The 27,751-nt window shown below is 45.4% G+C and overlaps 1 protein-coding gene and 4 non-coding genes across 15 annotated transcripts; all 5 read right to left on the reverse strand.

Annotated features, from left to right (window-relative positions):
• Positions 1–458: 458 nt before the first annotated feature.
• On the reverse strand, positions 459–27,601 carry ep400 (E1A binding protein p400). 11 transcript variants are annotated; one of them, XM_066690081.1, is made up of 54 exons: positions 27,435–27,601; positions 25,075–26,397; positions 24,503–24,616; positions 24,121–24,205; positions 23,753–23,872; positions 21,338–21,756; positions 20,748–21,047; positions 20,396–20,581; positions 20,001–20,141; positions 19,527–19,605; positions 19,244–19,299; positions 19,071–19,128; positions 18,703–18,792; positions 18,376–18,483; positions 17,928–18,124; positions 17,430–17,607; positions 17,191–17,327; positions 16,910–17,079; positions 16,416–16,590; positions 16,081–16,217; positions 15,798–15,984; positions 15,476–15,645; positions 14,968–15,128; positions 14,135–14,440; positions 12,638–12,808; positions 12,023–12,187; positions 11,368–11,465; positions 10,920–11,218; positions 10,612–10,814; positions 10,076–10,245; positions 9,588–9,784; positions 9,332–9,443; positions 8,609–8,899; positions 8,396–8,479; positions 8,065–8,199; positions 7,675–7,719; positions 7,426–7,579; positions 7,027–7,262; positions 6,664–6,837; positions 6,372–6,419; positions 6,109–6,245; positions 5,955–6,011; positions 5,773–5,851; positions 5,339–5,533; positions 5,025–5,070; positions 4,818–4,918; positions 4,413–4,614; positions 4,149–4,273; positions 3,838–4,041; positions 3,478–3,667; positions 3,229–3,377; positions 2,772–2,930; positions 2,597–2,665; positions 459–2,193 (listed from the first exon to the last, which is right to left on the reverse strand). In XM_066690081.1, the coding sequence occupies exons 2-54, from the start codon at positions 26,365–26,367 to the stop codon at positions 1,918–1,920; spliced, it is 9,438 nt and encodes a 3,145-aa protein (XP_066546178.1). In that variant the 5' UTR covers positions 26,368–26,397; positions 27,435–27,601; the 3' UTR covers positions 459–1,917. The 11 variants fall into 11 exon arrangements, with proteins under 11 accessions (XP_066546178.1, XP_066546169.1, XP_066546176.1 ...); XM_066690072.1 differs by having other exon boundaries at positions 3,820–4,041; positions 5,025–5,073; XM_066690079.1 differs by having other exon boundaries at positions 3,820–4,041; positions 5,025–5,073; positions 21,503–21,756; positions 24,121–24,208.
• On the reverse strand, positions 7,838–7,969 carry LOC136713306 (small nucleolar RNA SNORA49). The gene has a single exon (XR_010804929.1). It is a non-coding gene; the product is annotated as a small nucleolar RNA SNORA49 (small nucleolar RNA).
• LOC136713307 (small nucleolar RNA SNORA49) lies at positions 9,139–9,272 on the reverse strand. The gene has a single exon (XR_010804930.1). It is a non-coding gene; the product is annotated as a small nucleolar RNA SNORA49 (small nucleolar RNA).
• LOC136713310 (small nucleolar RNA SNORA49) lies at positions 9,908–10,038 on the reverse strand. The gene has a single exon (XR_010804932.1). It is a non-coding gene; the product is annotated as a small nucleolar RNA SNORA49 (small nucleolar RNA).
• On the reverse strand, positions 11,569–11,700 carry LOC136713309 (small nucleolar RNA SNORA49). The gene has a single exon (XR_010804931.1). It is a non-coding gene; the product is annotated as a small nucleolar RNA SNORA49 (small nucleolar RNA).
• Positions 27,602–27,751: the final 150 nt, after the last annotated feature.

Raw genomic sequence — 27,751 nt, forward strand, 5'->3', positions numbered from 1 at the left:
CAATGAGTTCACTGTACTAAACTGGCCCCCACAGTCACCAGATCTCAACCCAATAGAGCATCTTTGGGATGTGGTGGAACGGGAGCTTCGTGCCCTGGATGTGCATCCCACAAATCTCCATCAACTGCAAGATGCTATCCTATCAATATGGGCCAACATTTCTAAAGAATGCTTTCAGCACCTTGTTGAATCAATGCCACGTAGAATTAAGGCAGTTCTGAAGGCGAAAGGGGGTCAAACACAGTATTAGTATGGTGTTCCTAATAATCCTTTAGGTGAGTGTATATATATAATTGAATAAAAATTGAGGAATAATAGAATGACTAAAAAGCCAAATAAAACAATGACAGCCCTCTTTTGTCTTAGAAAGCCGACTGGTCTGTTCATTTTACTGAGTAATGAAATGAATGTTTTCACACAAGTCTGATCATTAACGAGGTCAGGGAAGATTCAACACATTATATAAAAAAAACCTTACAATTTATTACAATTAGGATGAAAAACAAACATACACGTTACTACTTTACAAGTACAAATTCTGTCGCTTGCTCTTCACAAGTTATTTACACGATTCAGAAACGACAAGAAAGACAACAAAATCGAACAAAAGAATCTGTCCTCAGTGGTGAGTATTTACACAAAATAATATATATTTTTAATCCAATTATAACAAAAGGAGCAAAAAACAAAAAAACGTTTACAGCGTGTTAAACAAAAATCAAAAACAATCCATTCATAAAAAACAATCCCGCCTCCCTAAAAAGAAAACGCACAAAAATAAAGTGAATATATATTTTGGACATCTTTCAGAAATCTGGAGGGTTCAGGCAAATACAGTGACAAAATGGTAGGGCAGGTATTCATCATTACTGTACATCACAGCAGTGCTACTACAGTATAAAATCAGCTTCCATTATACAACACTGAAGCATCCATGTGTGAAATCATCATCCTTCGTCACTGGTTATATCTTACATGGTGATCTGCATGTATGCGTGTGTGTATATATACATATATATATAGTACTGCATCCAAACGATTTATGGAAAAAGATGTATATTGTAATTTTAACATAAAATCTCACTTGCCATTGTCATAACTTGACTGCTGGTAAGACAAAAACGTGTCTGCCTCGTGTGGCAGCAAATACAAAATAAAATGAACATGTATGAGGACAGTTTCTTTCATTACTTAGGGAAATCTTTCAAACTTTTCCCACAGTACAAAAAACAAACAAAAAAACAACCCCCCACACACAAAACCCAACCATGTGACAAGAAATACAGAGAAGCTGGGAAGAAATCATAAAATACCTTTACAAGCAACTTCACGTTTACTCTGCCCTCAGGAATTATTCCCCTCCCCTCGTCAGCAGTGTTAATGAGATGCCCAGACTGGTCATTCTAACCTGGGACGCCTGGCTCTCAGTCATTTGATCTTAATGTGCACAGCTTTCACCTGACCACGCAACCGGGCATCGCTCAGATATATTTGAGTCATCATCACTTGGTGGGAAGCTGATTTAATACCACTGGTAGATGGAATTAGCACAGGGAATAAATAAGACCACCTCGTTACAACCTCTCCACCCCCTAACTGAGGGAAAGCTGTAACTGCCCTTAATGCACAAACCCCAAGGCTGACAGGACCGCTGCTCTCGTGGCGCTAATTCCTGTGATCTTAAGGGGCTTCTTCAGTGGACAAAAATGTAATGATAAACCCTCCCTCCACCAATTTCCATAATTTGGCCAATATATTTTCATCCCCATCTTCACTGCTCAACACAAAGGGAGAAAGACTTTAAAGCAAAGCCCAGTCTGAGACCTGTGTAGACATGCACTCTTCAGACCCAATGGACAACAGTCCAGAGCGCCGCTGAGGGGCTGTGGGTGTCCAGTCACCTGTGGAGTGGGTCTTCTAGCTGGGCTTGGTGGGGGCTTTGACCCTCACAGGCTGGGTCGTCCTGACTTGCACCTTGGCCTGCTGCTGGCTCTGCCCGTCCACGGGGGTGCCCGTCTGGGCTGGGCTGTGTGGGGGAGGGGTCTGGATCTGTGAGGAGGCGGCTGTGACGACCTGGTGCTGGATCAGTTTCTGCTGCACCACCTGGGCCGTGGCACTGCCGGCTGAGATGACCTGCACCTGCTGCTGGCCTGAGGTGGCAGCCTGGGATAAAGTCACCGTCTGTGCCTGGATCTGGAACATTCAGCAGGCAGGAGAAAGGAAGGGATTAGCACTCCACAAGACGCCTGTACATACGCACGCTACAAATCAGTTGGGATCGACATGCATCTTTTTATATCCGATTTGTGCTCGGATACTCTGTCTGACTAAACCAGATGCATTTAACTACATTAGTGGGTGCCAGATAATGTCTATACAAGAGGGCGAGACTTGTTGCAAACCTTACTGAAAGTTGGAAAGCTGTAAAATCTCTAAAAATGAAAAATAACTGGCCTGCATAACAGCAAGCGTTGGCTTATTTCAGTAGCCCATGGGGAAAGAAAGGCAGGTTTCAAATGAAGCAAAACAAAACCTTGTTGGGAAAAAGTGAGAAACATAAAACGGCTTTCTACTGAACACTGCATAAAGATCTCACCTGCTGAGCAGCAGACACCATCTGCTGGATGTTGGCCACGGTGGCTTGCTGCTGGACTAATTTTCCAACCTTCAGATGAACAATTAAGGTATTAAAATAATTTTCCATCAATTTATTGTCCGCGTTTTACCCATAGCTCTGACAGGCCACAGAGGGCACCCTGGCGGTCGCTTACCTGTATCTGAGCTGGAGCTCCTGCCTGCTTCTGTGACAGTGACGTCTGAATGTATGGCGCTGGAGTGGTCTTCATGCCCGCCTGGTGCTGGGCTGTGTAGGTGGCCACCTTCTGCTGTGACGGCTGCTGGGCTTGGACCGTCATCTGCTGTGTGGCCAACTGAGTGAAGCAAGGACAACGTCCAGTCAGAACAGCACAGTGCCGGCAGCCTGCCAGCCGCTCAGAACCAGACACAACCACACGACCATGACCACATGCTCAACCTTTACGCAAAAGCCATTCTGTCACTGTGCTTTCAATGCGCTTAGAAAATCTCATGTTTGAATTAGTTTAACTCCAATATATACATATATTATTTGTCAAATTGTAATGTACTGTGCTTTTGCGGTGTCTGATGGTGCTCTACCACTGCAGCGCAGAGGCAGGTAAATCAGTCCTCAGTGTCTGGGACAGTTACCTTCTGCTGCACGGTGGCCTGTCCCTGCTGGGGCTGCACTGCTCTCTGCTGCACGGCTGCGGCTGCCGCTGCCTGGGCTGCAGCCTGTTGCTGCTTCTTCAGCTGTAAGAGCTGCACCTGGGGGTTAAAATGCGTCACCACCTGGGCACCTGCGGGGAGAAGACTCGGTCACACAGAGGCTAGGGCAACGCAAGGACAGCAGACACAGTTTTGCCAGCTGAACTAGGAATGTTAGTCGCTACACCTCACCGGCTTTCTGCGGCGGTCCAATGGCCATGCTGATGCCAGCCATGGTGACGGGAAGAGTGGTGACCCCAGCCGAGGACACGACGGCAGGCACCGACACCACCGGGGGCTTGGCGAGCGTGACCTGTGCCGTCTGGGCGGGCTGGGCCTGGATCTGGCCTGGAGCCTGCAGTGGGGCTCCAGGCAGGCGGCTCTGGGGGGGAAGGAGGACACAGACCCACAAGTGTGAGAGGCTAACAGGGCAGGAAAGCATTTAGACGAGCCGGAGGGGATATGACTGCAACTAAAATGCAAAACAGCAAATTAAAACCATGTGTTGCTGTGTGCCGGTCCCCGGTTCCTCACCGTTCTGGGCGCACTCACCAAGCGTACATTGGTGGTAAGCATAGCACCGGCTCGGGAGGCGGTGACGGTGGTGAGCTGGGGGTTGGCAGGCTGGGCCTGCTGGACCTGCGTGGCCTGGGGCTGCTGACCACTCTGCTGGCTCTGCTGCTGGGCTGCAGCCACTGCGGCCGCCTGCTGCTGCTGCGCCAGCTGCAACTTCTGCTTCTGCGTCTTCGTCATTTCCTGCGACACAACATTGCAGAAGTCAGAAAAGCCTCAGATCGGGAACAGGTTCAGCTTTCCCAAGAAACAGAAAACAGAAATGAAAAAGGGAATACGGGACAGGGTACCTGGGGTGCTTTGCTGACAGCTTTGATCTGTGGAGAGGCGGTCTGTGGCTGGAGTGGCTGGTGTCTCAGGAGAAGGTGGGGCTGGGATAGCTTTCCCTGGGGCAGCTGCATTCCCGTGGCTGTGGCTAGAGAAGGTGTCAGGAGGAAGAGTGGGATAAGATGACAGTATTGCCCTTTGTCACAGCACAGTCATTTTCACAGGTACGCTGCACAGAACGTACCAAAACAGACCCTTACCCCCTTTGCCCACTAACCCCCCTTTACCTGGAGTAACCTGCGTGACCAAGGACCTGGTCGGGGTCTGCACTTGAGTCAGACTGGTAGACACCACGGCAGACGCGGTGACGGGGGTGACGGCTCGGACACCCTGGCTGGTTGCTATGGCGACAACCTCCGTAGTGGCGGCAGAGGCAGGAATCGTCCTCTGCTGAGCGTGAACCACCTGGGCAGCGGTGGCCCCCGCGGTCTGCAGAGAGGGAGGTTTCCATCAGAACCCAGAGAACTGATACCCAGCATTTTTGTCAGAAAGGATACCCACAGCGCCACTGGACACGAGCAGGGAGACTCTGGATAGATGCGTCAAGTACAGACAGAGTTTTTTTATTGTTTTCATGATCTAGAAATGACCCTCGGGAAGGCTGATTCACAGACTGGCAAGTAAAATCTTACGGTCAGGGTGCCCGGGATGACGGGAGGCGCCAGGCGTTTGGTGAAGGAGCTCGCTGGACTCCCGGCTCCTGTGTTCACGATCACATTCCCACTAACGGTGGCTGGATGAGAACAGGAGTAAAAGCACAAAATTAAAAACCCGCAAAATAAAAGGTCAAAAAATAAATAAGGAATGCTTTTCCTCCTGCAATGCTTTACAATGCTTACCCGTCTGTATACTGGTCCCAGCAGCAACTGCCTTGATGGCCCCAGCCTGCTGAAAATAACAGAGCTTTTTGGTTAAAAAAGTCAACATGTTATCCAGCAGCAAATTATCCTCAACTCTGCTTTGGTGCTGTATCAAGAGTACAATTATAATAATGAGGTTGAGAAATAATTAGCTTCTGAATAAAACTTTTTCAGTTTAAACTAAGACCACAGATGTCTAAAATAAAAGTTGGAGTAAAAGTGAAGAGTGGCTGCTTGATTTCTCCATTAGATGAAAGATACACAAGGGGCTGGGTTTGTATGCAGTGCCTTACCAGCAGTGCCGTGTTGGTGACGGTGTTGGCTGCGGCCTGGGCCACGGCCTGGGCTTGAGGCACAGCTTGGGGCTGGGGCTGGGACGGTGTCTGGGCCTGGGCCTGTGGGGTGGCTGGCTGTGGGGTCTGCGGGGTGGGACCAGACTGCTGTTGCTGCTGCGCCAACTGCTGGGCTCTCTGCTGTTCGGCCAGAGCCTTGAACACAAGGGGGAAGAAAATAAAAACATATCAAATCTGACAAAAACTGAGCTGCTTTGAAAGAACTCTTGTAGCAGTTTCTGATCGAATTGATACTACAGGAAGTCACAAGAAAATACATGATTCACCCATGTGTTGGTTAAAGCCAGCTTCAGTGGTGTACATACACCTAGCTGCCCAGCATGAATATTGTTTCCGTGCACCAACATTTAAGCACAATAAAATAAGTTACACACCTTCTTCTCTTTTGCAATCCTCTCTGCCCGCTGTGAGGCAACTTGGATTGGAGGCAGTGGTTTGTCATAGCTGATTCCACTATAGGAAGGGGGGAAAAAAGTATTTGCTTCAATGCACTTTCTGAAACGTATGTACATATACACACACGTACACGTCTACTTATTCTCAGAAAAGTCCTCACCTCTCTGCCAAGACTGAAGCATGTTTCGGGTTCTTCTGAAACGGATTCATACCCAGCCTGGACCACAAACAAAAACAATGCGATAGTTATTAAAAACAATAACAATCAACTATAAAGTTTGAGGTGGTACTTATTTCCCCTCATGGGTACTTACAGTGGCTTGATGGGGGGACTCCTCTTGCTTGCGATGATTTTCATCAGCTCAAACCTACTGTTGTACAGCTGTATCTGAGTAGCATTGTCATCTTGGGTGTAAATCTGGCACGTGCGCAGGGGCCGACTGTTCTTGGACTGTAACAAAAGCCGGTAGGAGGTTACTATATACAAAATCAGCACAGGCTCAAATTCCCAAAAGCACAGCACAAATGTATGAGACAAATTACATCCACTGCAGAAAGACTATAATAGTTTTCTTACTTTGTAAATGCTTTTTGTTTTCTTCTTCGGGTTTGCATCATACACCAACTGCAAGAGAAATACACAGACGGATGAACGATTTGATACTGCATCTCAGTGCCACGTCGAGAGACTTGAATATGTACCATATATATATTTTTTTACCAATAAGATGCCTACACCATTATTGGCCATAACAATTAGCAGAACCCCACCTTTAGCACACAAAACTCAAAGGCTAAGTCAGTAAGATAACTACACACATCTCAATTAACAATTAAACCGGTCAGAAACAAAGCAACCCATCTCTCACCTTCCCTTCCTCTCTAGGGATGATGACGTTCTCGTATCGGTTACGGCATTGCTTGGGCGAGCGGTATATGCGGCTGCAGGAGTTGACCACATCACTGACCAGGTCCCAGTTGGGGGTGTGCGCAGGTGAGACAATGGTGAGGTTCAGAGGCAGCTCCAACAGCTGCTTCACCGCCTAGAAGAGGTGAAAAAACTACATTAGATCTTACTGTAACCAGCGCATATACACCACTCTACATGCGAAGAAACAAAACCGATTCTAATCAAGTTCTTGTCAGAGGTGAGAGGTTTGTCATTAGAGAAACGATGCCAAGGTTAAGAGTTCGCTCCCTAGGGGTCCTAAGCATGGTTAGCTCTCCTGTACCTGTAACAGCGCCCAGTCCTCGCTGATGAGCCACTCGGGATTGTCCTGCCCGGCCTCCATCACGGGCTTGACCAGCGAGGGCAGCGGCTTGGCGAAGGGAGCATTCTGTTTGAGTGAGAAGTTCTTCTTCTGGTCTTTGCCCTCCCTGCGCACTTTGAGCATGCTGGCCTTGTCGAACAGCGAGCGCGGTGGGATCACAGTCTCTCCGTGCCGCTGCTTCTTCTTCCTGCCTGCAGCTAGACAGGACACACAGGAAATCAGTCCCTAAGTGCTTGATGTGAGGCTTCAAACATTTCATCCAAAGCCCTCAAAGTACATCAGATTCACTTGGGACAGTTTTAATGCACACTTGATTTGCCAATCCTTAAATGTCCTGGCAGACAGAAACCTAGCCCTTACCAGAGGGGTCCATCTTGAGCCGCTTGTGTTCTTTCCTCACATAGACGGGCGGGAGTTTGGACTCTGGCATCGGCGTGGCATCGTACATCAGGCAGATCACTGAGTCGATGTAGATGTCATTGTCATCCTGAGGCGGCGTTGGGGGTGTCCACACCTGCACTCACCCACATCATGAGGAACAAGGCAAGTTATGAACAAGAACTCAAAAGAAAACCACAACAGGACCAAAATCTATAAAACAAACATTACCGGCATTATCTCGGTCTGCCCATCTGCTCCATCGTAGACGTACTCCTGTTGTGTGAAACAGAATAACAATGTATTGCTCCTTGTGAAGGCAATCTCAATAACTACTAACTGACCTTAAAAGTTTTATTTGATTTGATATACAGTTCGCAATCCTGTAGCAGAGCCTGTAAGCACACATGCAGATGAAAGACAATGATCTGTCCAACCAGGCGAGCACGGTATGCTTTTTATTTTATCCCCCATCAATGCCAGGACACTGCACTGCATTGCAGATCCTGGAGTAAGGAAAGGGAACACACTGGCTGGTATACTACATTACTTTTTATCAGCACATAAGAATTCAAACTATAATTAAGAGAATTGTAATAAAAAATTGAAATCTATTTATACCATATTGTAGGCGTCCTCTCTGGTATAGGTAAAGAGATCCTCCTCTTCCTCCAGGATGATTCGGTTCTCATCTTCCTCCTTTAGTCTCTGCAGCTGCTGCACCTCCCACTCCTTGGTGGCAGAATTCACTCTCTCCTGCAAGTCAGAGCGTTTACTGACATTGGGCTCCTAAGACTCGGTCAGCAGCCCTCTAGTCTTGTGCAATCCAGATGGCTCACTAACTCAAATTTATAATATTTCACTTCTTAACTCATACCATAAACCAAGTCATTCCTTAAATATCAGACAGCTGACACACACAGTCATTGAGAACACACACACACGGTCTTACCAGGGCACGTCTTTCGTCATCCTGGTTAACGTTTGAGTGGAGGTATTCCAAATACTGCAAGGCGTATCTCTCAATGGGTGTAAGCTGAAAGAAATATATATAGTGCTATAAATAGTGCTTAAAACCTTGTAAAGCAAGGTCCCAAGTTTACATTATTTTGCAAAACATTGACAATTTAAGAGCTTTTAACCTGATCTCACAGTTTTTCCTTACCTGCTCCATGACTGCAGTCAGCTCCTCCAGCTGAGAAGGTTCCACTTCATACTTGACATCTCCATCTTGACCCAAGTCATCCTCGCTCATTTCCACCTCCATTTCTCCTTCGGGTGTCCCGGGCAGGTGCGCTCCCCCGTCCTCGCCGATGCTGTTCAGGGCCTGGATGTACGGACGGGCTACTCGGGGGGAAATGGTTTCCGATGGCGAAGGGTCTTGGTGGAGAACCACAAACTCTTCAACTTTTTCTCCAGAACCAGACTCCACTTCAAAAAGGTCCTGAATGGTGCGCTAGAATTCAATACGAGATTTCACAATCAGTGCGATTTAAGGGGACGGAATGAGCATCTAATAAACATTTTACACAAACCTGGTTATAATTCCAAGTGCAATAAAATAAAACTGCCAAGCATACATTTAACTTTTTCTGTCAATGAGTCAGACATTCAGTGCTGGATAGAAGACATTAGTTAAATTCCACTCATCTAACTTCATATGAATTACATTTCTTAATACTAGAGTTGCAGAAATCTGTGGGCTGCCTCACACATCCCACATGGAAGATCAGTCCATCGAGAGGAGCAAGACAACCATTTTGTTATATCCCCAGTCAATGCCAGGACACTGCACTGCACCCGCAGGTCCTGGAGTAAGGAAAGGGAAAAACCTGCCACCTTAAAAGCAGCAGATGGCTATTTGTTCACCATGTTAGTTTAAACATACCTGTGTTAAAAAGGCAAGTGTATAATCTGTCCCTTGAGCTGCAACCTCTCTGATCAAATCCTTGGTTCCATTCTTCAGCAGCTTCTCTTCAATTGAGTTGCCACTTTCAAGCCTGCAGAGAAAAGGTGAGAAAACTGAATAATTATCATAAAAAGTCAAATAAAATAAAATAACCAAAGATGTGGTTGAAATCACGTTGGGATGACTGTCCAAATGCACTGAAAACCATTTCCGAGAGAGGCAACTTCTTGAATACCTGTAAATATGGATGTCCTTTGACCTTCCAATCTTGTCACACCATTCCTGTGTCTTCGAGTCCATACTGGGGTTCAGGTCCGTGTCATAGAACACAATGGTGTCGGCATCAAACACGTTGCCCACCACTGAGCCACAGCGGTTTGTGAGGATCGAGCAAAATATCCGCTTGTTTCGGTTAAAGGTCTTCATCTGCTCCTAAGAAGAGCACATACAGAGCATTATTTAAATGGTTAATATATATATAGATGGGAAAGGAGTTGAAGAGAAAGAGAGAGAGAGATAAGGTTATTTTTCAGGAGTATTCCCAGATCAGGCTACAGTGTTGGCTCTGCTATAGGCCTCAGAAGAAACCGTAGCAGCTAAGGAGGGAAAAGACCCATGTACTCTATCCCTACACAAGGCCAGGACATGACAGGGCAGCTGAAGTTCCTGGTGTCAGAAAAGGGAATGTGTTCGCTTCCTGGGGGAGAGGAGAAGGGCTGCTACCTGGCGCTCTTCCAGGGGAGCGTGCTCGTCCACCCTGACGTAGCTCAGCTGATGGTAGTTCAGGAACATTTCCAGAATGTCCAGCATCTTCACCATCTGGGTGAAGATGAGCACCCGGCGGCTCTCCGACTTCAGCTTGTGCAGAAGAACAGCCAAGGCCTCTAGCTTCCCTGCAGAGCAATACAGATGGGGGAAGGAAGCGTGAAAACCAGCTATCCTGTCTGAGGCAACACGGGCAACATTCTGTTGTGGGTTTAGCTTCTGCTACAATACATTAAGGGCGGACAGTTTAATTATTTGCAGCGAGAAACCTGTGACAGTGCCACAAGTAACTAAAGGAGACTGGACAGAGGAATGTAAATAGTATAGTAATGCATACAGAAACCCTGTATATCCCACGATTGCAAAAACAGAGTAAAAGTGTCACACTTGCAGCACTGTCTGATTCGAACACCTCCATCATTTTAGACACTCAAATCTGAATTTACAACATGCTTGACATACAAACAGAAGACACAAAAACAATTAAAATCAACCTGAGTCCATCTGCAGGAGCTGAAGGTCAGGAAACTCGAAGAGGAGTCTGGAAGCAAGGCGCCGCAGATCTTCAGCATAAGGAGCCACGGCCTGCTGGAACCTGCGTCTGAACATCTTCAGGCCCAGACTGTACTGTGGGGCAGGATTGGCGGCATACAGCTGAGGAGGATGTGCGACAGCAGGAGGCACCACACAGACGAACCTAAGGGTAGTTCAAACACTACGGTCAGCAAAGCAGGTGGCAATTGCCTTTATAGTTTCATTTTTGTTGAAATTATTATTATTTTTTAAAAGCAACTCCTCTTACCTTTTGGCCCAGTCTTCCTCCTCTTCTCTCCTATGCTCTGCTGTGACCAGAGCCTTCTGCAGGGGAGACACGGCTGCGATGCAGGTCTGCCTCGCCCGCAGGCAGCTGTCCCTCCCAATCCACCGCCAGCAGTTAGAGGACTGAGCGGACAGTTTTGGCAGAGTGTGCTCCTCGAACACAGAGCAAGCCTCCACAAGGTCCACCCCGTAGAGCACTGACCGGCTGCAGCGCCTCTCGTTGGCGGAGAAGACCCGGTTCAGCCGCTCTTTGACCAGGCGGTTCTTTTCCTCTGAGGATTCCTAGGGGACAACCAGGAGAGTGTGAAACAGATGCACACCAGTTTGGGAAGGCCAGCGAGTTACAGGATGAAACAGCTTGGATGTTGTCCAGCCCTAGGTCCTTTACTGCTCAGACTTTTTTGGTTTAATAGAACAGGTCAGGAACTTACTTGAGAAGCACCTGGTGCAGTTGCTAGGGGTTTTGCATTGACTGCTGGGTCTGCAGAGGCAACATTCATGACGGCAGCTTTCGGTACAACAGCTGGTGCTGCAAAAGAGGAAGGAGGACCGTTAGGAATGGTAAACAAGGGATAGAGAAGGTAATTCAGTAGCAGAGTACTCCAACGCAGAGCCAAACTGATGGGCTCACACCTGTAAACACACATGCAGGTGAAGGACAATGATCTGTCCAACCAGGCGAGCACGGTATGCTTTTTATTTTATCCCCAGTCAATGCCAGGACACTGCACTGCATTGCAGATCCTGGAGTAAGGAAAGGGAACATGCTGGCTGGTATACTACATTACTTTTTATCAGCACATGAGAATTCAAACTATAAAGTCTACTTTTAGGAGAATTGTAAAATCTTAAAGGTTTAGGGTTTCTTCAAACAATAATAAAAAATTCCCCTAAACAAATTGAAATTTAAAAGATGAGATACTACACTGTCCTCCCAGACAATCATTAAACATCAGCTTTGTCTGGGAGACAGCAGGACCGCAAGCATTAGCAGGATCTGAACAATATAAAACAATGAAGTTTTTATTCTCAGTGCAGCTATGGAATTGAGAAAGTCAGGAAATGCCTGCCTCCTTGGTCACTTACCCTTACCTTGCACCACCGTGGGAGTCGGAGCGGTGGTGGGCGTCTGGTTGCCTGGGGCAGCCGTGTTCTGTACCGCCTGGGTCTGGGGAACAGTTGGCATAACCATTGAACTCTGGGGCCTCAGGATCTGCTGGCCAGGCGCTGACACAATCTGCAGAATATTGCCTGTAGCATTTAAACACAAAGAACACAAAACGTATCAGAGACGGACTTCAGTTTTTGCGCTCACAAGCACATTTCGATTATCTATTTCTATTTCTCAGTGGTGCCAAATACACCTAGCATGCCTTACATTATTTTTGTTAGAGACAGCAGAGAACAGCTGGAAAGTGTAAGTGAGGAACGGTTTTAAATAAATATTGCAAAGCTTTCGTTGCTATCAAAGGAAGTCTTGTTTGAGATCTTTCCCACCATTTAGAGTCTGCTCCTTCGAGATAACATGCAACAGTGTGAACTAAGCTTCAACTATGATGTTATATAATTACACCAGTCACTGGCAGACAAGAAATGTAAAATTAGGTCTACCACATTTAAAGATTAGAAAGGTTGCAAAAGTGAAGAGCATGAAGTTTAGAGAGAAATTAAAGATATATTTTGGAATTGCTTGTACATTACCGAGTGTACCTTGTAGCTGCAAGGGCTGCCCTGTTGTGAGCTGCCGAAGCTGGCTAGGAGACAAGGTAAATTTGTTGCCCTGAAACTGGAGAGTAACAGGGGTCTCCGGCTGAGAGATCCTGTTCTGAGTTCCTGCGATCGAGGCGAGCTGAGCAATCTTAACATCTCCACCTTCAGTAAAAAGCGAAGAACAAAACAGATAAATGGAAATCATTTCACCGCATGCACTGTATTTTTTGAGTGAGTGGGTGAGAATGCTCTACACATGCAGAATCAAGAGGGAGGGTTAAGAGAGGACAATCTCTAATTTCAAATGGATTCTGAAATATAAATCATTACCTACCCTATCCTACCCAAAACAAGATGACAGAAACAGTCACTTGAACCACATCCTCAAATACAAGGTTTCAACTTCAATTTAAAACCTTTTCAATAGCATGATGTCTTCGAGAAGTGACATTTTTCATGACTTATAAATAATTGGCATAGAAGTATGGCCCAATTATACACTACTAAATATTAGCCAATTACAGTGATATTGTGAATAATGGAAATGTGTCTGGAGACAAACTGATTGAAACTTTAATGCCATCTTGGTTTTTAAAAGGCAGTATTTGTCCCTAACAGGAAAGGTCTCAGGGCAGTGCTCAGTATTGTCCACATGCTCGCCAGTGCACATGTAGGGCTGCCCAAGAACTGTCAGTCCTTCTCACAAGGGAAAGGCAGCTCTGGGTGTTAAAAAGAGGAGGAAGTGGGACAGAGTGGGGAGAAGGAGGGGAGAAAAAAAAAAAAAAAGCAAAGCTTTCCCGGTTCACTTTGTGACCGAGCTGCTCGGCTGTTTGCGAAAGCTGGTGGATTAGTACCTTACAGGAGAAAACAATGCAAATAAATGAACAAAAACAAAAGGGTTAGCAACAAATTGGATCTGCAGACAGTCCGGACAGCGAGAGACTAACACCACATGCATATAGACACAGAATAGAAAGTTACAGAGGCTGAGCGGGGATGCTGCTAATATGCCATCGGCTCTGCTGACTACAGTCTAAGTTTGTCTTTAAATTCATCCGATAGGGTGAAAGAAGAAAAACGATTATAACAAAATCATAAGGATTTCGCACAAGAAGTCTCACTGCAGATCTGGATAAGGTGACCAGTAGCAAGAAACATTAAGATATGCTTAATTAAATTAGTGCTTGAAGTTAAATCTAAGGCATCCTTAGATATTTAGCAATTTAAAAAAAATGAAACTGCTTGTAAGCTCTTGCACACCAGTGCTTGAAACCAGCTGCCTGAAACGTGCGTCTTTCTGTATTTTGTACTCCTTTGTTTGGACACATTTTCAACTAAACACGAAGAACGGAAATAAACTTCATGCATTATACAGATCGATTTTGTCATTATTTCTTAGCAGACATTTTAGCAGCATCCAGTAAAACCACCCCTTTTCAATTGTGCCAGAAGTGGGAGGAAACGTGGAAGGGATGGGAGGCCACTTACTAGGCAATCGTGCCTGGGCCTGAGAGGTGAGCACCAGCCTCTGGGGCAGCAGACTCTGCTGGATGGCATGGGCAGGGGCCTGTGCTCCGGCCTGAGGCGGCCTAGAAACCTGAACAGGTGCAGGCTGGCCTACGTGAGGCACAGCGCCACCTGCAGGGCCACTCAGAGCCTGGCTCACTGTGCCAGTTGTGGAGGCCGTGCTGCCGGTGATGGAGGGTGCTGTTGTGACCGTGTGCTGTCCGGTGGGAGTGCAGACTGCTGAGGCAGTGGTAGTAGTCTGGGCTTTCTGAAATGTCGTCCCTGCCACTGCAAAGGACAAGGGTTGGGGATTGCTTGCTATTAGGCGAGCCTAGTGTTGTTACCCTCTGCGTTAAGGTTCATGTTATCACAATACAAAAATAAAAAGATTCTCGTTCTGTATTAATGTGCATCATTAAATCGACTGGCCCCTTGTGACCACACTGCAGTTGCAGAGATTCCAGTTTTCAGTCCTGTGTTGAAGACACACAGGCAATAAATAAGTGTCAATTAATTCACGTTTTGTTTGAAGTTAAGCAGTTTTTTTTTTTTCTTAAAAGATTTCCATTAACGATTTCTGTCCCCTAAAGAGCTTGCTCCACTAAAGGAATTCACACCAAGCAGTGCCTTGCAAACCAATTCAAAAATCAATAAAAAGCTATTTCTGCCAATTCAAATTTCAAACAGTACTTTGCTTAGAGAAACCCCCACATGCTGATGACTGATGAGAAGAAAACACAAATGGGACATCAATATTAGTCAAAGCCACACGAGATAAACCGCACATTCCGCCCGTATGACCAAACAGCTCTCACCCTGAGTTGCGGCCACCGTGGTGACCGGAGACTTGCCCCGGGCCTGGGCCTGCTGGGATACGGTTGCTGTGGTAGTAGTTGGGGTGCGTTGCGGCTGGGAACCAGGAAGAGGAACAGTGCGGCCCTCCGGCTTCTGACCGTACTGCACTGCCTGGAAGAGCCTGCCAAGAACAGAGTACCCTCACAACACAGGCCCCAGGAAGCACCTCAACAGGCCCAAAATCTGGGACTGAACCACAGACACATAGGTAAGGAATTTCAACTGCGGTCATGAATGCCTTTCTCCACTGAGATTCTTCAAATGCAGACGTTTAGAAGATTCAGGACATCTAACAGACGGGGTGCATATACCGTCAATGCCAACTGCCCCACAGAGTAGCAGAAGCAATAGTTTGAAGGCAGACATACGTAGGAGTTCCATACTTGAAAGTGGTTGACAATTTGGAAATGACATAGTACATATGTTGATATTTATTATTTCAAGACTGTTACACAAAGAAGTCTATACCTCATGGGCTTGATCTTGACTGGCTTGGGTCTAGCCGGAGGATCTGCGGAGTTGTAAATTTCTTCAATCAGCTTTCTGGTGACCTTCAGCTTCGGCAGCACTTCCTCAGTCTCAAAGCGAGTCATGTTCTTCTCATTTCCAATCAAGTCAAAGATGGATAAATCCACAGTCTGAAACAAGTCAAGGGAAAGTGAATTCTAATCTTTTAAGTTTGGTATTTTACAATTTTAGCAATTTAGGAGTATAAAAACACATCTCAATGAATGATTGAGTTATAAAGCTACTGGATTGTATACAAGCCACAGCAGTTCTGTTGACATACCTTCCAATGGTTTAGTTCCAGAGCTCCCAGTATTAAGGATGGGGTTGTGTACTGTAGCGCATCAGACACATAAGCCATCTGAGTAGATCTTGGTTGTATCAAGTCAGGGTGGTTACAGATCCGCTGCAGCTGCATCAGCACATGAAGAACACTCACAAAGTGACCCGTCTTCAGGGCTTCTTGAGAGCTGGGTTATAAAGAAGACAAATAAAACAGGTTCAGATCTTAAGCTGAATAACTAGTAGTCACAGGCAAAGAGCTCAGACCGAACACCCTCTCTCACCCAGTCTGTGTCATAACGTCTTCATACAGGATCTTCTGTCTGTTCGAGAGGCGACACTTGAGGATGTGCTCGTATTTCTTCGGCAGCTGCTTCTCAACATCTCTCTTGGAGCGTCTCAGAATGAACGGTTGGATCATCTGCAGCAGGAGACATTTTGCTTTTAGAACATGTTAACAGTGATTCCAATATTTTTATTTTACGGAACATTTTGAACTTGGAAGCCATTGGGGAAACCCAAAACAACAAACCGTGGCATCAAACTTCAGGGTTCAAAGAATAATGTTGGCATTGCATTGCTCATTTTACTATACAGAGTTAAGGGGGACTCAACTTACCCTGTGCAAGCGGATGACAAGCTTGTGGCAGTATTCCTGGTTTTCATCAGTGCCTGGTTTAACAGGGAAGTCCAGGTAGGGCCGCGTTATACCAGGCAACAGGAAGTGGATCATGGTCCACAGCTCCTTCAGTGTGTTCTGAAGAGGCGTGTTGATGAGAAGGAGCCTCTGCTGACTGAAATGACAACAGGCCACAGGCTCAGACTGGGCTATTTCTTTACATCGCATCTCTATCATTCAACTCATTTCCCATATTAAAGAGAGGCAATAACTATCTTTCAAAAAGATTTTTAAAAAGGGGATAAAATGACAAACATCTGCAAGTCGGATACATTTTTCAAATAAAATATATATATTTTAAATCTTAATAATGAATCCATTCCTGTGTTCCACACAAAATAAACTTTTAAACTTTGCTTAAAATTGCTGGGGGCTGCATGACTTATAGCTTATTTTTTCTATGCATTTACAATAAAATCAATATTATAACGAACCTTCTTAGAGAAAAGATCGTATCCCAGTGTTTCTCGTTCATGTTTTTAATTAGCTGAACCTCATCCAGCACAAGGTGTTTCCACCTCCTCCTCAGGAAGTCCCTCTGATCCTTCAGCAGCAGCTTGTAAGAGGTCAGACATACATGGAAGCTGTTGGACTCCGACCACAACTGCAGAAACACAAACAATCAGGATTAAATACAAAAGTTGGAGGAATAATAAAGATAGTATCTGGAGAACAATCAGCAACTCGATGTTTGAAATGTAATCAAACCTGTTACCTTTCTCTTTATTTTGCGTTCTTTTCGGTTGCCAAGGTATAGCAGGATTTTAAGACCAGGGCACCAGCGTTTAAACTCCATCTCCCAACTCAACATTTTACAGGTCCGCACCACAATGAGATGGGGGCCCCAGTTCCCTGAAGAAAAATAAAATTAAGAGTTATGTTTTTAAAGAAACGTTCCTTTTTTTCCTTTTTGGAAAGCCAGAATTAGAAATGTCATGAGATATGACTGCATACCTTCACTGCCAGCCAAATGTGCCAGGAACGCCACGGTTTGGACTGTTTTGCCCAAGCCAGTTTCGTCAGCCAGGATACCATTTAGATGTTTCTTATGGAGGCTTGCCAGCCAGTCCACACCGATCTGCTGATACTCCCGCAGAGAGCCATGAAGCAGGAAAGGTGGCTGATTGCGGATCTGGGAGAGAGAAAGATACAAACATTAATGTTAAAAAGCTCAAACTAACAAAACCACTCCTGCTGTACTATGGACAGATCAAATCAGAACTTTGACCATGGCCCCCGAATCACAAATTTCACATTCGGATTTAGAAGTAGTAGAATGTGATTTCTGACAACCATGATAGGGTACAGCGTTATACTTTGCGCTTTGCGGGGAGGTCAAAGTTTTCATTTAGTCTACTAGTGGTTTACTTCGGTATCAATGTTATTGTTGCTTGGTTGATAGGGGTCTGCTTCAAAAACAACATCAGTATAGACCGAGGAAGCGTCTCTTACTGCTGCGGTGGTTCTTGCGCTGCCCTTAGGAAGAATCAGCTCAGTAGCAGCAGCCACTTCAGCGATGTCTTTCTTGGGTTTCCCATCAGCCTGCGTGGTGGACATCTTCTCAGTAGCTCTGTGCTGCAGCTCCATGCTGAGCAAGGAGTCGATGAGGACTTCTTCATGGGGGCTGTCCAGTGGAGCCTCTTCCATTTCTGAACACATGAGAGATTAAAGAAAAAATGCATCTGTTTCAGTTGAAAAGCTCAAAATTGAAATGAAGGCCAGGCCCAGAAATACACAATGATTAACCCACTCCAGTGTCATGTCCTTTAATACTAAAACAGGAAGGAAAAGACCTGTAAACAGGTACAGCAGCAGATGTTTCCAAAGAGCTCCACTCATCCACAAACTACCATCACTGCCCTTTACACATTGCAAGAGCACACCCCAGCCACTCATGTACCTTCATCTCTGTCCTCATCCTCACTCTGGGAGCTAGGCTGTGGCCAATCAAAGCTCTCCGCATAGGCCCCAGCATACTGCTTCACCAACGAGTCCAGGGGCATTTCAGCTGGAAATGCACACAAGATATCGCCATCAAGACATGCATCTTTAAAACGGTCACCAGCTGAGAATACATCTTGTTCTTCATTGCAATGGTTTGCTAATTGGATTGTTTCAACATATTGAAAAATAAAAACAAAATCAATGTAAATGTTGTAAAAGTAAATACACAAATGCAAACTGATCTATGCCAGTGACAAGTGTGATCTACACAGATGTGGTGTACCTTCTTTAGCCAGCTCTGCCAGTTCAGTTCTGTGATCTCCAGCTCCTTCAGCAGCTTCCTGCTCTTCTATAGTGCTCTCCTCATCCTGAACTATGAGGAATAAGAAGAGAAAGACTTCACAACATGCAGCAGGGCTTCCAGAGCAGTGTGACGTGCCACTCTGGTGTGCCAAATGTTTTGAAAGGGCATGCATGCAAGAAATCCAATGTGTAACGAATCCACAGGATCACAGTGAATCAAAAAGGTTTACTAGACAATGGTAGTACATTACTATAGTTGACAAGAGATGGAGATACTTGGACTCAGCAAAAGTCTCTAAAATGAAGCATCCTAAATTAAAGTATTCCTTTCTGTTCTCAAACTCTTACCTTGTTCGTATGCAAACGTAATGCTGGCTTTTCTTTTCCTTCCGGATGGTGATAGTTCCTTTTAGAGAGGGGAAAAAAATTTAAACATTTAGATAAAAATCAAGCTTGTTTTGCCAATTCAATACAAGCAGATTAAATACAGATTATATATGGGAAAGAAAAAAGGTTCTTACAGAGCTGCTGTCCCTTTCTGATTTTTCTGTGTGCTGAACAGGTTTTGCATGTTGACCTGAAAAGAAAAAATCGAATTAATACTTTAACACATTATTCAGCCAATCAACATTTTAATTCATGGGGACTTGCATTAGAAGAAAAAAACAGCATTAAAAACTTACATTCTTTTAGGAATATGAATTCACACTATTCATGTTATATGACTTCAAATGGAAGCACCCTTCAAACAAGATGTAAATATCCTTCTCATAATTTTAAACGAAGGGTAATAATTATAATTACTTTTGTTTGTTCCTCTTTGGATATTTAAGGCTTTCCTCCTTTTCTGATAGATCTCAATCTGCAGTTTGATTCCAACGACCTTAGAAATAAGTTAGAAAATATAGAAAGTTAATAAATGAAAACATGCTTAAATTTAAATCCATAAAACAATAGTTAGCAGTGTATAAAACCATTGCAAAAATGTATGGGATATGAGAGTGCAAGAGGCCTATAAAACAAATGTTGTATTTAATGTAACTAGATATCAAGAGTAATGAGCCTTTCAGGATATTTTATTTTTAAAAACTTCACCTACAAACTTGCACTGATAATATGGAACATGAGCCGACTAAGATACTTAAAATTAAAAAATAAAAATAAAAACAAGTCTATGGCCCTTCACAGAAGACACAGTCCTGGATGATGTTTTGCCAGGTGAAGACCACTGTACAAGAACATACTGGTCTGGGAAAACATCACTGTTAAGAGGCTTACCTGCTCAATGTTAGACCAGAAGAACTCCACTTCCCTGGCGATGGTACATGCAATTCGCCGGAGTCTGGCCTCCTCCTCTTTCTTCATCCTTTCTTCAGCCCGTTTCTGTTCACCATGGTAACGGGCACAGGTTCTCACGAGCTAGGAAGGCAGACAATAAGAGTTTAATGGACAAAATGGTAAAGGATGGTATTGACACCTTGTGCTGAAACACATGAATGTTTTTCACTACTATATAAATACAAATCTGGATCAGAGTAAAAATAATTTAAAACAATCTGCATTTAATGTATGCAGTTGACCACTGAGGCAAAGAAAAATGCAGTTTTGTTTTCTTGGAGGTTGTTGGATCTGAATTCCAAAATCTTAGTCTAAATCACTCAAGGGAATATTACCTTCTTAGCGGCTGCCATCTTCCACCGCCTTTCTTGTGCGAAATCGGCAGCCATCCATTGCATCTCCTCGAGCAGATAATCCCAATGGGACTTGGGCCGGGGCGCCTCCTGGAGCTTGGGGAGGCGGCTCATGGACCACAGACCCTCTTTGCGCAGCTCTGCCACCCGCTGGTGCACCTGTGTCTCCTGGAAAGTACAGGCACATTGCAGAAGCACTTATTTTAACACGTTATTAGGTGAAATGCTATCTTTATTATTAATCAGCTTCAGGTCCTCTTCTTGTGAATGACTGACATTTAAAAAATATTTCAAGCCTTGTTGTGGTAATGTTTGAAGAATTCCTCATGCTTACCAGTTTGGCTTGCTCTGCTTGTTTGTCTTGCGAGCTCTCTGGCGCTGCCGGGGTGACTCCCTGACCGGCGACAGTCATTTTAGGGAGAGAGGTGGCATTCGTGCCCGTTAGTTTGGACTGGGGTGCTGGAGTGATACTGGCACCTGAAGCGGGCCGGCTTGTCAGCCCTGTGTAGGTGTTGGAAGGCAGTGCAGTAGCTGCCAGGGTTGCTGGAGAAATGGATGAAGTGGGTATGGAATTCGCCATGAGCCTCTGGCATGCCTGGGTCGAGTCCACACCAGGTCGCATCAAAGCCACGGTCTACAAAGAAGTCAGATTTCAAAATTATGTGTCACTAGATTTACAGTTGTGCACAGGTAGTTATAACTAACTTATTTGTACTGCACAAGAAGAGTGAATTGACGTTACCGAGAATGCTGAACGTGTTTTACATTATATCAGTTTAATGTCCAAACTAAAACCTTTTATCACGGCACACTGAACACAGCCGAGATGGTGAAATTAGGAAAAATGTTTGATGTACCCAAAACTGTGCCAATGCAGCGTCTGCAATGTTACTGAAACTAAAGTATTTTTTAGGGCACACTTACGGCCTGCCCGGGCTGCAGCTGGGCTGGGGTCTGTGGCAGCGGTTGCGCTGCCTGTATCGGGATGTGAAGCCCCGCCTGCATGTGCTGCTGCAGCTGAGCCTGCAGCTGGGTCTGAGGGTTGCTGCCAATGGGCACAGGGCCCTGCTGCTGGGCTTTCACCTGCACCTGCAGTGGTAGCTGAGGCTGGACCTGGGCATCCATGAGCTGCTGCTGCTGCTGCTGCTGCTGTGCCAACTGCAGGGCTGAGGGGAGCGTGCTCAGAGGGACGTTGGTGGTCTGTAGCCGGCCAGGTAGCTGGGGTGGAGGAGTGTGCAGGCTGGCTGCGTTCTGGACTGGGGGGCCCTTGGAGGGGTCATAATGCTGCTGGTTCTGCTTCTGCCCAGCGATCTGAACCGCCTGGGGTGTAGGAGGCATCCCCCCTGTGAGAGAGAGGAAGAGGGGAGGAGGGTGATTGGGGGGAAAATAAAAACAAAATAATGAATATCATTGTTCTGCGTTTTTGTCGCAGTGCCGTGGATCCGCCTCGGAGGAGAATATAAGTTCACATGCCGACTGCGAGCAGCGCACATCTCTGAGCCAGGGACAGAGGAGAGAGCGTGCCCCCGGCACGGCGGCCGCCATGTCCGTTCTTCACAATCACAATTTAAGAGGCGACTGCAAAAGAATAAGACAAGCTTTAACAGGGCAAGGGCTGCCTCTGAGCTGGGCTTGTTAGCACACAGAGTTCAGGAAGGGCACAGCATCACATGTACTGATGCTCTCTGGAGGAAACCTCATTAACAGGAAGATCTAACAAACCTGACCTTCATTGACCCTGGTGTAAAGGGAAATGCTACTCTTTGTTCAGCATTTTTATATCTAAACCTAAATATTAATTGGGTCAATGTTACGTAGAAAATCTCAATATACAGGGAATGAGGGGAATTTAATTGTCAACCAGAACTGAAATTATTTTCAGACATAAAATATTAAATTAATTTGATATGATCTGTGCCAAATTATACAGTTAAGTCTAAACCATTCAAGGAAGGGAATAACTGAGCACAGAGTGTCTGTGATAAGAACTAAAATCCATAATTTGGTTGAAGATATCAACTCAAATATTACTGTAAAACAAAAGCACTGTGGATTAAGTTTTTAATACTACTTACTGCTAAACTTTCCATGTGGAGGATTATTAAAATATGTCCTTACCAACCTATTTCTCACTCTCTCCATGGAAAATATATTTAACAGAAGCCTTTTCAGAGTAAGGCATACATTTAAATAGATTTATATATTTTTGTATGTATGCATCATTGTTTTGTTAATGGGAGAAAAAAAAACAATCCAAAAACATTCAATGTTAAAATATGGAGTTAGATTTCACAAACAAGACATGCATGGACCACACTTTAAAACAACAAAACTGAAAATAAAAAAATAAAACACTGATGATTTTAAAACAAAGGAAAAAAATAAAAGAAAAAAGCACGGTTACGAAACACCACATTTTCAGCATGCAGTAGCAGTCTCATTCTTGCTGGAAAATTGCATTTAAATCCTTGAGTTGGTTGTGCACAAAACACAATTTGCAAAGCAGATGATATCAGCATAGCAGACATCAGTTATCACACAGCAGGTTGTGCAGAGCTGCAAACACTGAAAAGCTTCTCCCAAAATGGAGAGGATAACTCACTGCACCAGCGCTCTGACCTTGTACACTATAACAACCAGCCTTTTCTGCTCTGATATCACAGGACCACCAGTAACGCAACTCGCCGCGGCAATAACCTCACCAACTCGGCAAGCAAATCTCTAACCCCTTCAAAAAGAAAACGAAGAGTCTGAAGTCAAAAGAAGAGTCTGAACGGATGCAATGACAGCAATTATAAAACGATGGGACTCAACGAAAAGACAAATGGCAGGAAAGAAAACCAGATGAAGAGAAACCTACTGAGAATTTCTCAAGTACGCGATGCATGGAAAACGTGAACAAAACCAACAACCGTGGAAAAAATACCAAACAGAAATAACTTGTTCCTGGGCTTTTTACATCGCCTTTCTATAGCCACAGTGGCTCAGAAAACGCCACGATTTCAATGACAGGGAAAAAAATAACGTGACCAACAAAACGGATGAATGTTCAGCACAAAGAAAGAAAAACACATGGCATCTCCCGTTCCAGAGACTTTTTTTTCTTTCATCAGCAACTTCTGTTCCCTTCCAAAAACACTCACAATGCATGCATTCGACTAGCCCTCCGCCTGCTCCTACGTCTACGTGATAGTTTTCAGGTGCCAGCAATGCTGCGTGGGCGTCCGCGCTACCCGGTGGTGGTACCTGGCGTTCTGTTATGTCTGATTCGATTCAGGGTTGAAATACTTCCAGCAGCATCGAACAGAACACAGAACTGCCTCAAAGTAGCACTCCTACCTTGCACGGTTGGCATAAGCTGTTGAAGAGGAACCCCAGGTGATCCTAATGTTGCCACGCCAGGATGCTGGAAAACCATCCCATGGCGACCAACTTCAATCCGGGGCCTCTTAGCCTGATCTGGGATTTAAAACACACAATACCCTGATAACGCAAACACTCGGCAATAAAGCAATGACCAATCGCTCCCTTCACGGATTTACTTCTACAAAGCGCTAGAAGATGCCGGATATCTAAAAGCAGAAGCAGTTCAGGGAAGAAAACAACCAACAAAAAAAAAAAAAAAAAAAAAACGGAAAAAAAAAACGAAAAAAAACAAGAAAAAAAACAAAACCCGGGAACACTGTGGTCCAACGTCCTCGCCCTACCTGCTTGTGCCAAAGCCTGTTGTCTCTTAAAGGCTTCAATCTCCACTGCATTGGCCATACCAGCAACTGGAGTTCCCTGATGTGTCTGCTGAGGGAACAATTAAGGATACGATTAAACAAAAAAAGTTACTGAAGTTGAAACCTTTAAGTGTGTTAAACAGTTTTTTTTCTCATCCAACTTTCAGTGAAAACCATAAACCCCAAATAGCCCACAGGCACATGTACTATACCAGTGCCAGCAAGTATACAAGACAGGTTTTCATTACCAGATCCTAATCATGCAAAATATGAATATAGATGCTCATATTAGGAGCTACATGTCATGCGTTGTAAATGCAGCCAGCTGGTAGAGCTCCAGCCGTGTGTTCTTCATCACCAATACCTGAAACTGCTGCTGCTGCTGAGCCGAGAAGGCAGCAGATACATTGGGAGGAAGTTGTGTCGCTATAGCAACCGGTGTTCCAGCCTGCCCATCTTTTCCCGTGACCACTTTAACCTGTAAACGCAAATGTAAAATTAACCACCCAGAGAAGACTTACATCATTCTTACAATTAAAACAGTCATCTTTATGCCTCAGAGCTGGTATCAATACCATTCTCTGACAAAAACGTCAACTTTTTTCAAATAGGTAGAACTTGGAAGTGTCATAAAAAACAGACCAATCCAAGAAAAGCAGTGACTGCTACTCAAAGATGTCTGCACATTAAAAACCCATAATTGACTTCTTTCAAGTTGATTCATTAAAATATGCACCAAAACTAAGTTATTGACTAACACATTTGAAAAAATTTACAATCAATACAACACCCAGTGAGAAGTGGAACATTAATTAAAGACACCAGACAAACAGACATCAGCCTGACAGACTTAAAAAGACTTTGAAGCTGTATTCTTAATATATTTTGCATTCTTAATATATTCTTAATATACAGTGATTAAAGACCCCTGCCTACCTCATCATTGATGACCTCAGACTGTTCCTCTTCCTCTTCCTCCTCAAGGTCCAGATCGTTCTGGCGCAAGTACGTGAAGAGAGGAACACAGGGCTTCTTCTTGAATGCTAGGAAGTCCATCATGTTTCCTTGCAGGTGTTGAAGGAAGAACAGCTCGATCAGGTACTCCTTGAAGACTTCCTTGAGGCTGTCCATCTTCTTGGCGTGGTGCTCCAGACACTGTTTCCTCAGTTGGGCAATCTCCGGGCCGCTGGGTGCAATCTCCTCCAGCTTCTTCGGCTGTTTCTTCAGCAAGCCAGTGGTACTGGCGCTGGCGAGTGCCGCATTTGAAAGTACTTGTTGGGGGTTGGCACGGGACGGGCTGGAAGGAGGCAGGTTAGAGGGCATCCCATAAGCTGCAGATGGTCCCCCGACTCCAGTCACCACCCCCTGAGAGGTCTTTTCAAATATCATAGGCCTCACTCCCAGCTGCCCTTGAATAATACTACTGATCTGAGGAGGCAGATTGGAGGTGGTGATGTGGCCCGGGCTTCCCAAAGTGGGCAACGTGGCGCCGCTGGCTGCTGGGCTTTGGGGCCCCAGGTGGTGAATGGTGCCACCAGTCTGAGAGTGGGGCTGTGACAGCCTGCGCTCACGGGCTGACCCCGGAGCTCCAGGGGAAGCCAGTTGAACTTGTCCAGGAGTAGTGGACGTTAACTGGGCGAGCCCTGTGCTATCCTGGTACACAAAGTGCCCGCTGCTGGACGGGCTGTTGAGGTTGATTTGCCTGACCAACATCCCAGCATCTACGAAGCGGGTGGGGCTCTGCGCACACATGCTCAGCCCTGATGCTGGAGCGCCTGGCCTTTGAACGCCCTGCAGGGGCACGGGGCTGTGCTGGGTGGGACTCTGGGGCTGCACCTGCTGGGGCAGAGGCGACGTCACTTGGATGTAGGAGGGAGAGCCGTGCTCAAACCTCCACTGTGGGGTGCTGTGCTGGAACCCAGGCGAGGCTGGGTTCTGGATTGGGAGAGGCGCGAGCGTGATCTGCTGGTTGCCTGCCACCATTTGGCCCACGTTCTGCAAGGTGATGTTCATGTTCTGACCAGTGACCGGACTGCGACTCATGATGATCTGGTAGTTGGGGGACTGTGGCGCTGACGGGCTGGCAGCGAAGGTGGTCACAGGCGACTGAGGGAGGTTTGTGGGCTGCTGCGCTGGCTGCTGCTGCTGTTCTTCTGCATCAGAGCCAGTGAAAGACTTAGATCTCTGGAGTTGCCGCTGCACATTTTGTGACCCACTTCCATGGTGCATCGTCCCCAGTTATTGTATTAAACAACCAACCTAGGAGAGAAAGTTAATATCTTCAAAAGTGTTCACAAAAACACTTGGAAAGGTGTGCATATTGCATGTTTCCATTTTTTTTTCAAAATTAATATTTTAAAAATAACGGGATTATCAATTAAATACAATTGTGAATGTATTACTTAAGTTTATTAAATATTTAGGTAGTTGGATAACTATTCAATACACTGAATGTGCTATAGGCTACAGGCCATTAATATTCGGTAATATAAACCTTGCGAAATCTTTATAAAGATTCTGCAAAAAACTGCATTCTAGAATGTTTACATACATTTTGTTTAAATGTCTGCAGTTTACTGCATGCGCGTATTAAGCACTGGATGCACATAATAATCACATTTTCTATTGAAAGATGTAAAAACGACACGCTACACAAACCCCGGTTATTTAGTGTAACGTAACGCTATTTTCTTTAAGGATTGTCCTGGATAAAATGGCATTTCTAACGGCGTGTCACACAATGAAAACACGACCTGTCAAAACAGCAGGCCGATCTGTCAGACCAAGTGCAGAGTGGAGAGGACTTGGGTTTAGGAATTTCCTTTTTAAATGAGAAGCCCGCGGCAACATGTCAACAAACAATTTGTTCAAAATACACAGACATTTAACACAGGCAAATGAAAGGTTAAATCACAAGCGGAACTATTTAAAACGTAAAGAGAATTAGCTATGGACGACGAAAGACAACACTGACACACACACACAGCACCGTTGCTGGCTTGCTCTACCAACCTTACAGAAACGCTATTCATAGGGGAATAAGTGAGCAGTTAGGCCTAGGCTTCTCGCAGCGTTATAGCATGGCGTTTATTGGGATTTTACATCATAGATACAAGAGACGGACCCTTGGAAACATCACGGCTCGTACCAAGGATGCTTCTCCTGCATCTGCACCGGGGCGCCTCTCCTCAGCCCCCCGAGTCACGGCACACACGCAGAGCCAACACGCGTCTGTCCCACTGCGGTCCGCTGCCCCTCACCGGACCACAACACCAGGACGGCTACGCGTCACTTACCGCAACTGAACCGCCGTCGGACGCTGCATGCACCAGTGAGCCTCGTTCAAAGCACCGCAGACACCCGGGATGTGGTATACCGGGAACAAACCCGGTATTCAGACACAAAGCTGGCGAGAGAATCCATTAGGAAACATGGCGCCAGACACCCCCCCTTATTTTCTCCTCCTTCTGTTGTTCAAAGAACCGGAAGTGTTTCGTCGTTGCGTAGGAGGAAATGCGTCATTTTTTGGGGGAAGGCCGACTTGAGAAGTAACCAATGACGTTTTATTGTCTTCTTTTCCCCGCCAATTAAATACAAGCAAGATACTCTCTCC

This window comes from Amia ocellicauda, chromosome 17 (genome assembly GCF_036373705.1).
Source record: "Amia ocellicauda isolate fAmiCal2 chromosome 17, fAmiCal2.hap1, whole genome shotgun sequence".
Lineage (NCBI taxonomy): Eukaryota > Metazoa > Chordata > Actinopteri > Amiiformes > Amiidae > Amia > Amia ocellicauda.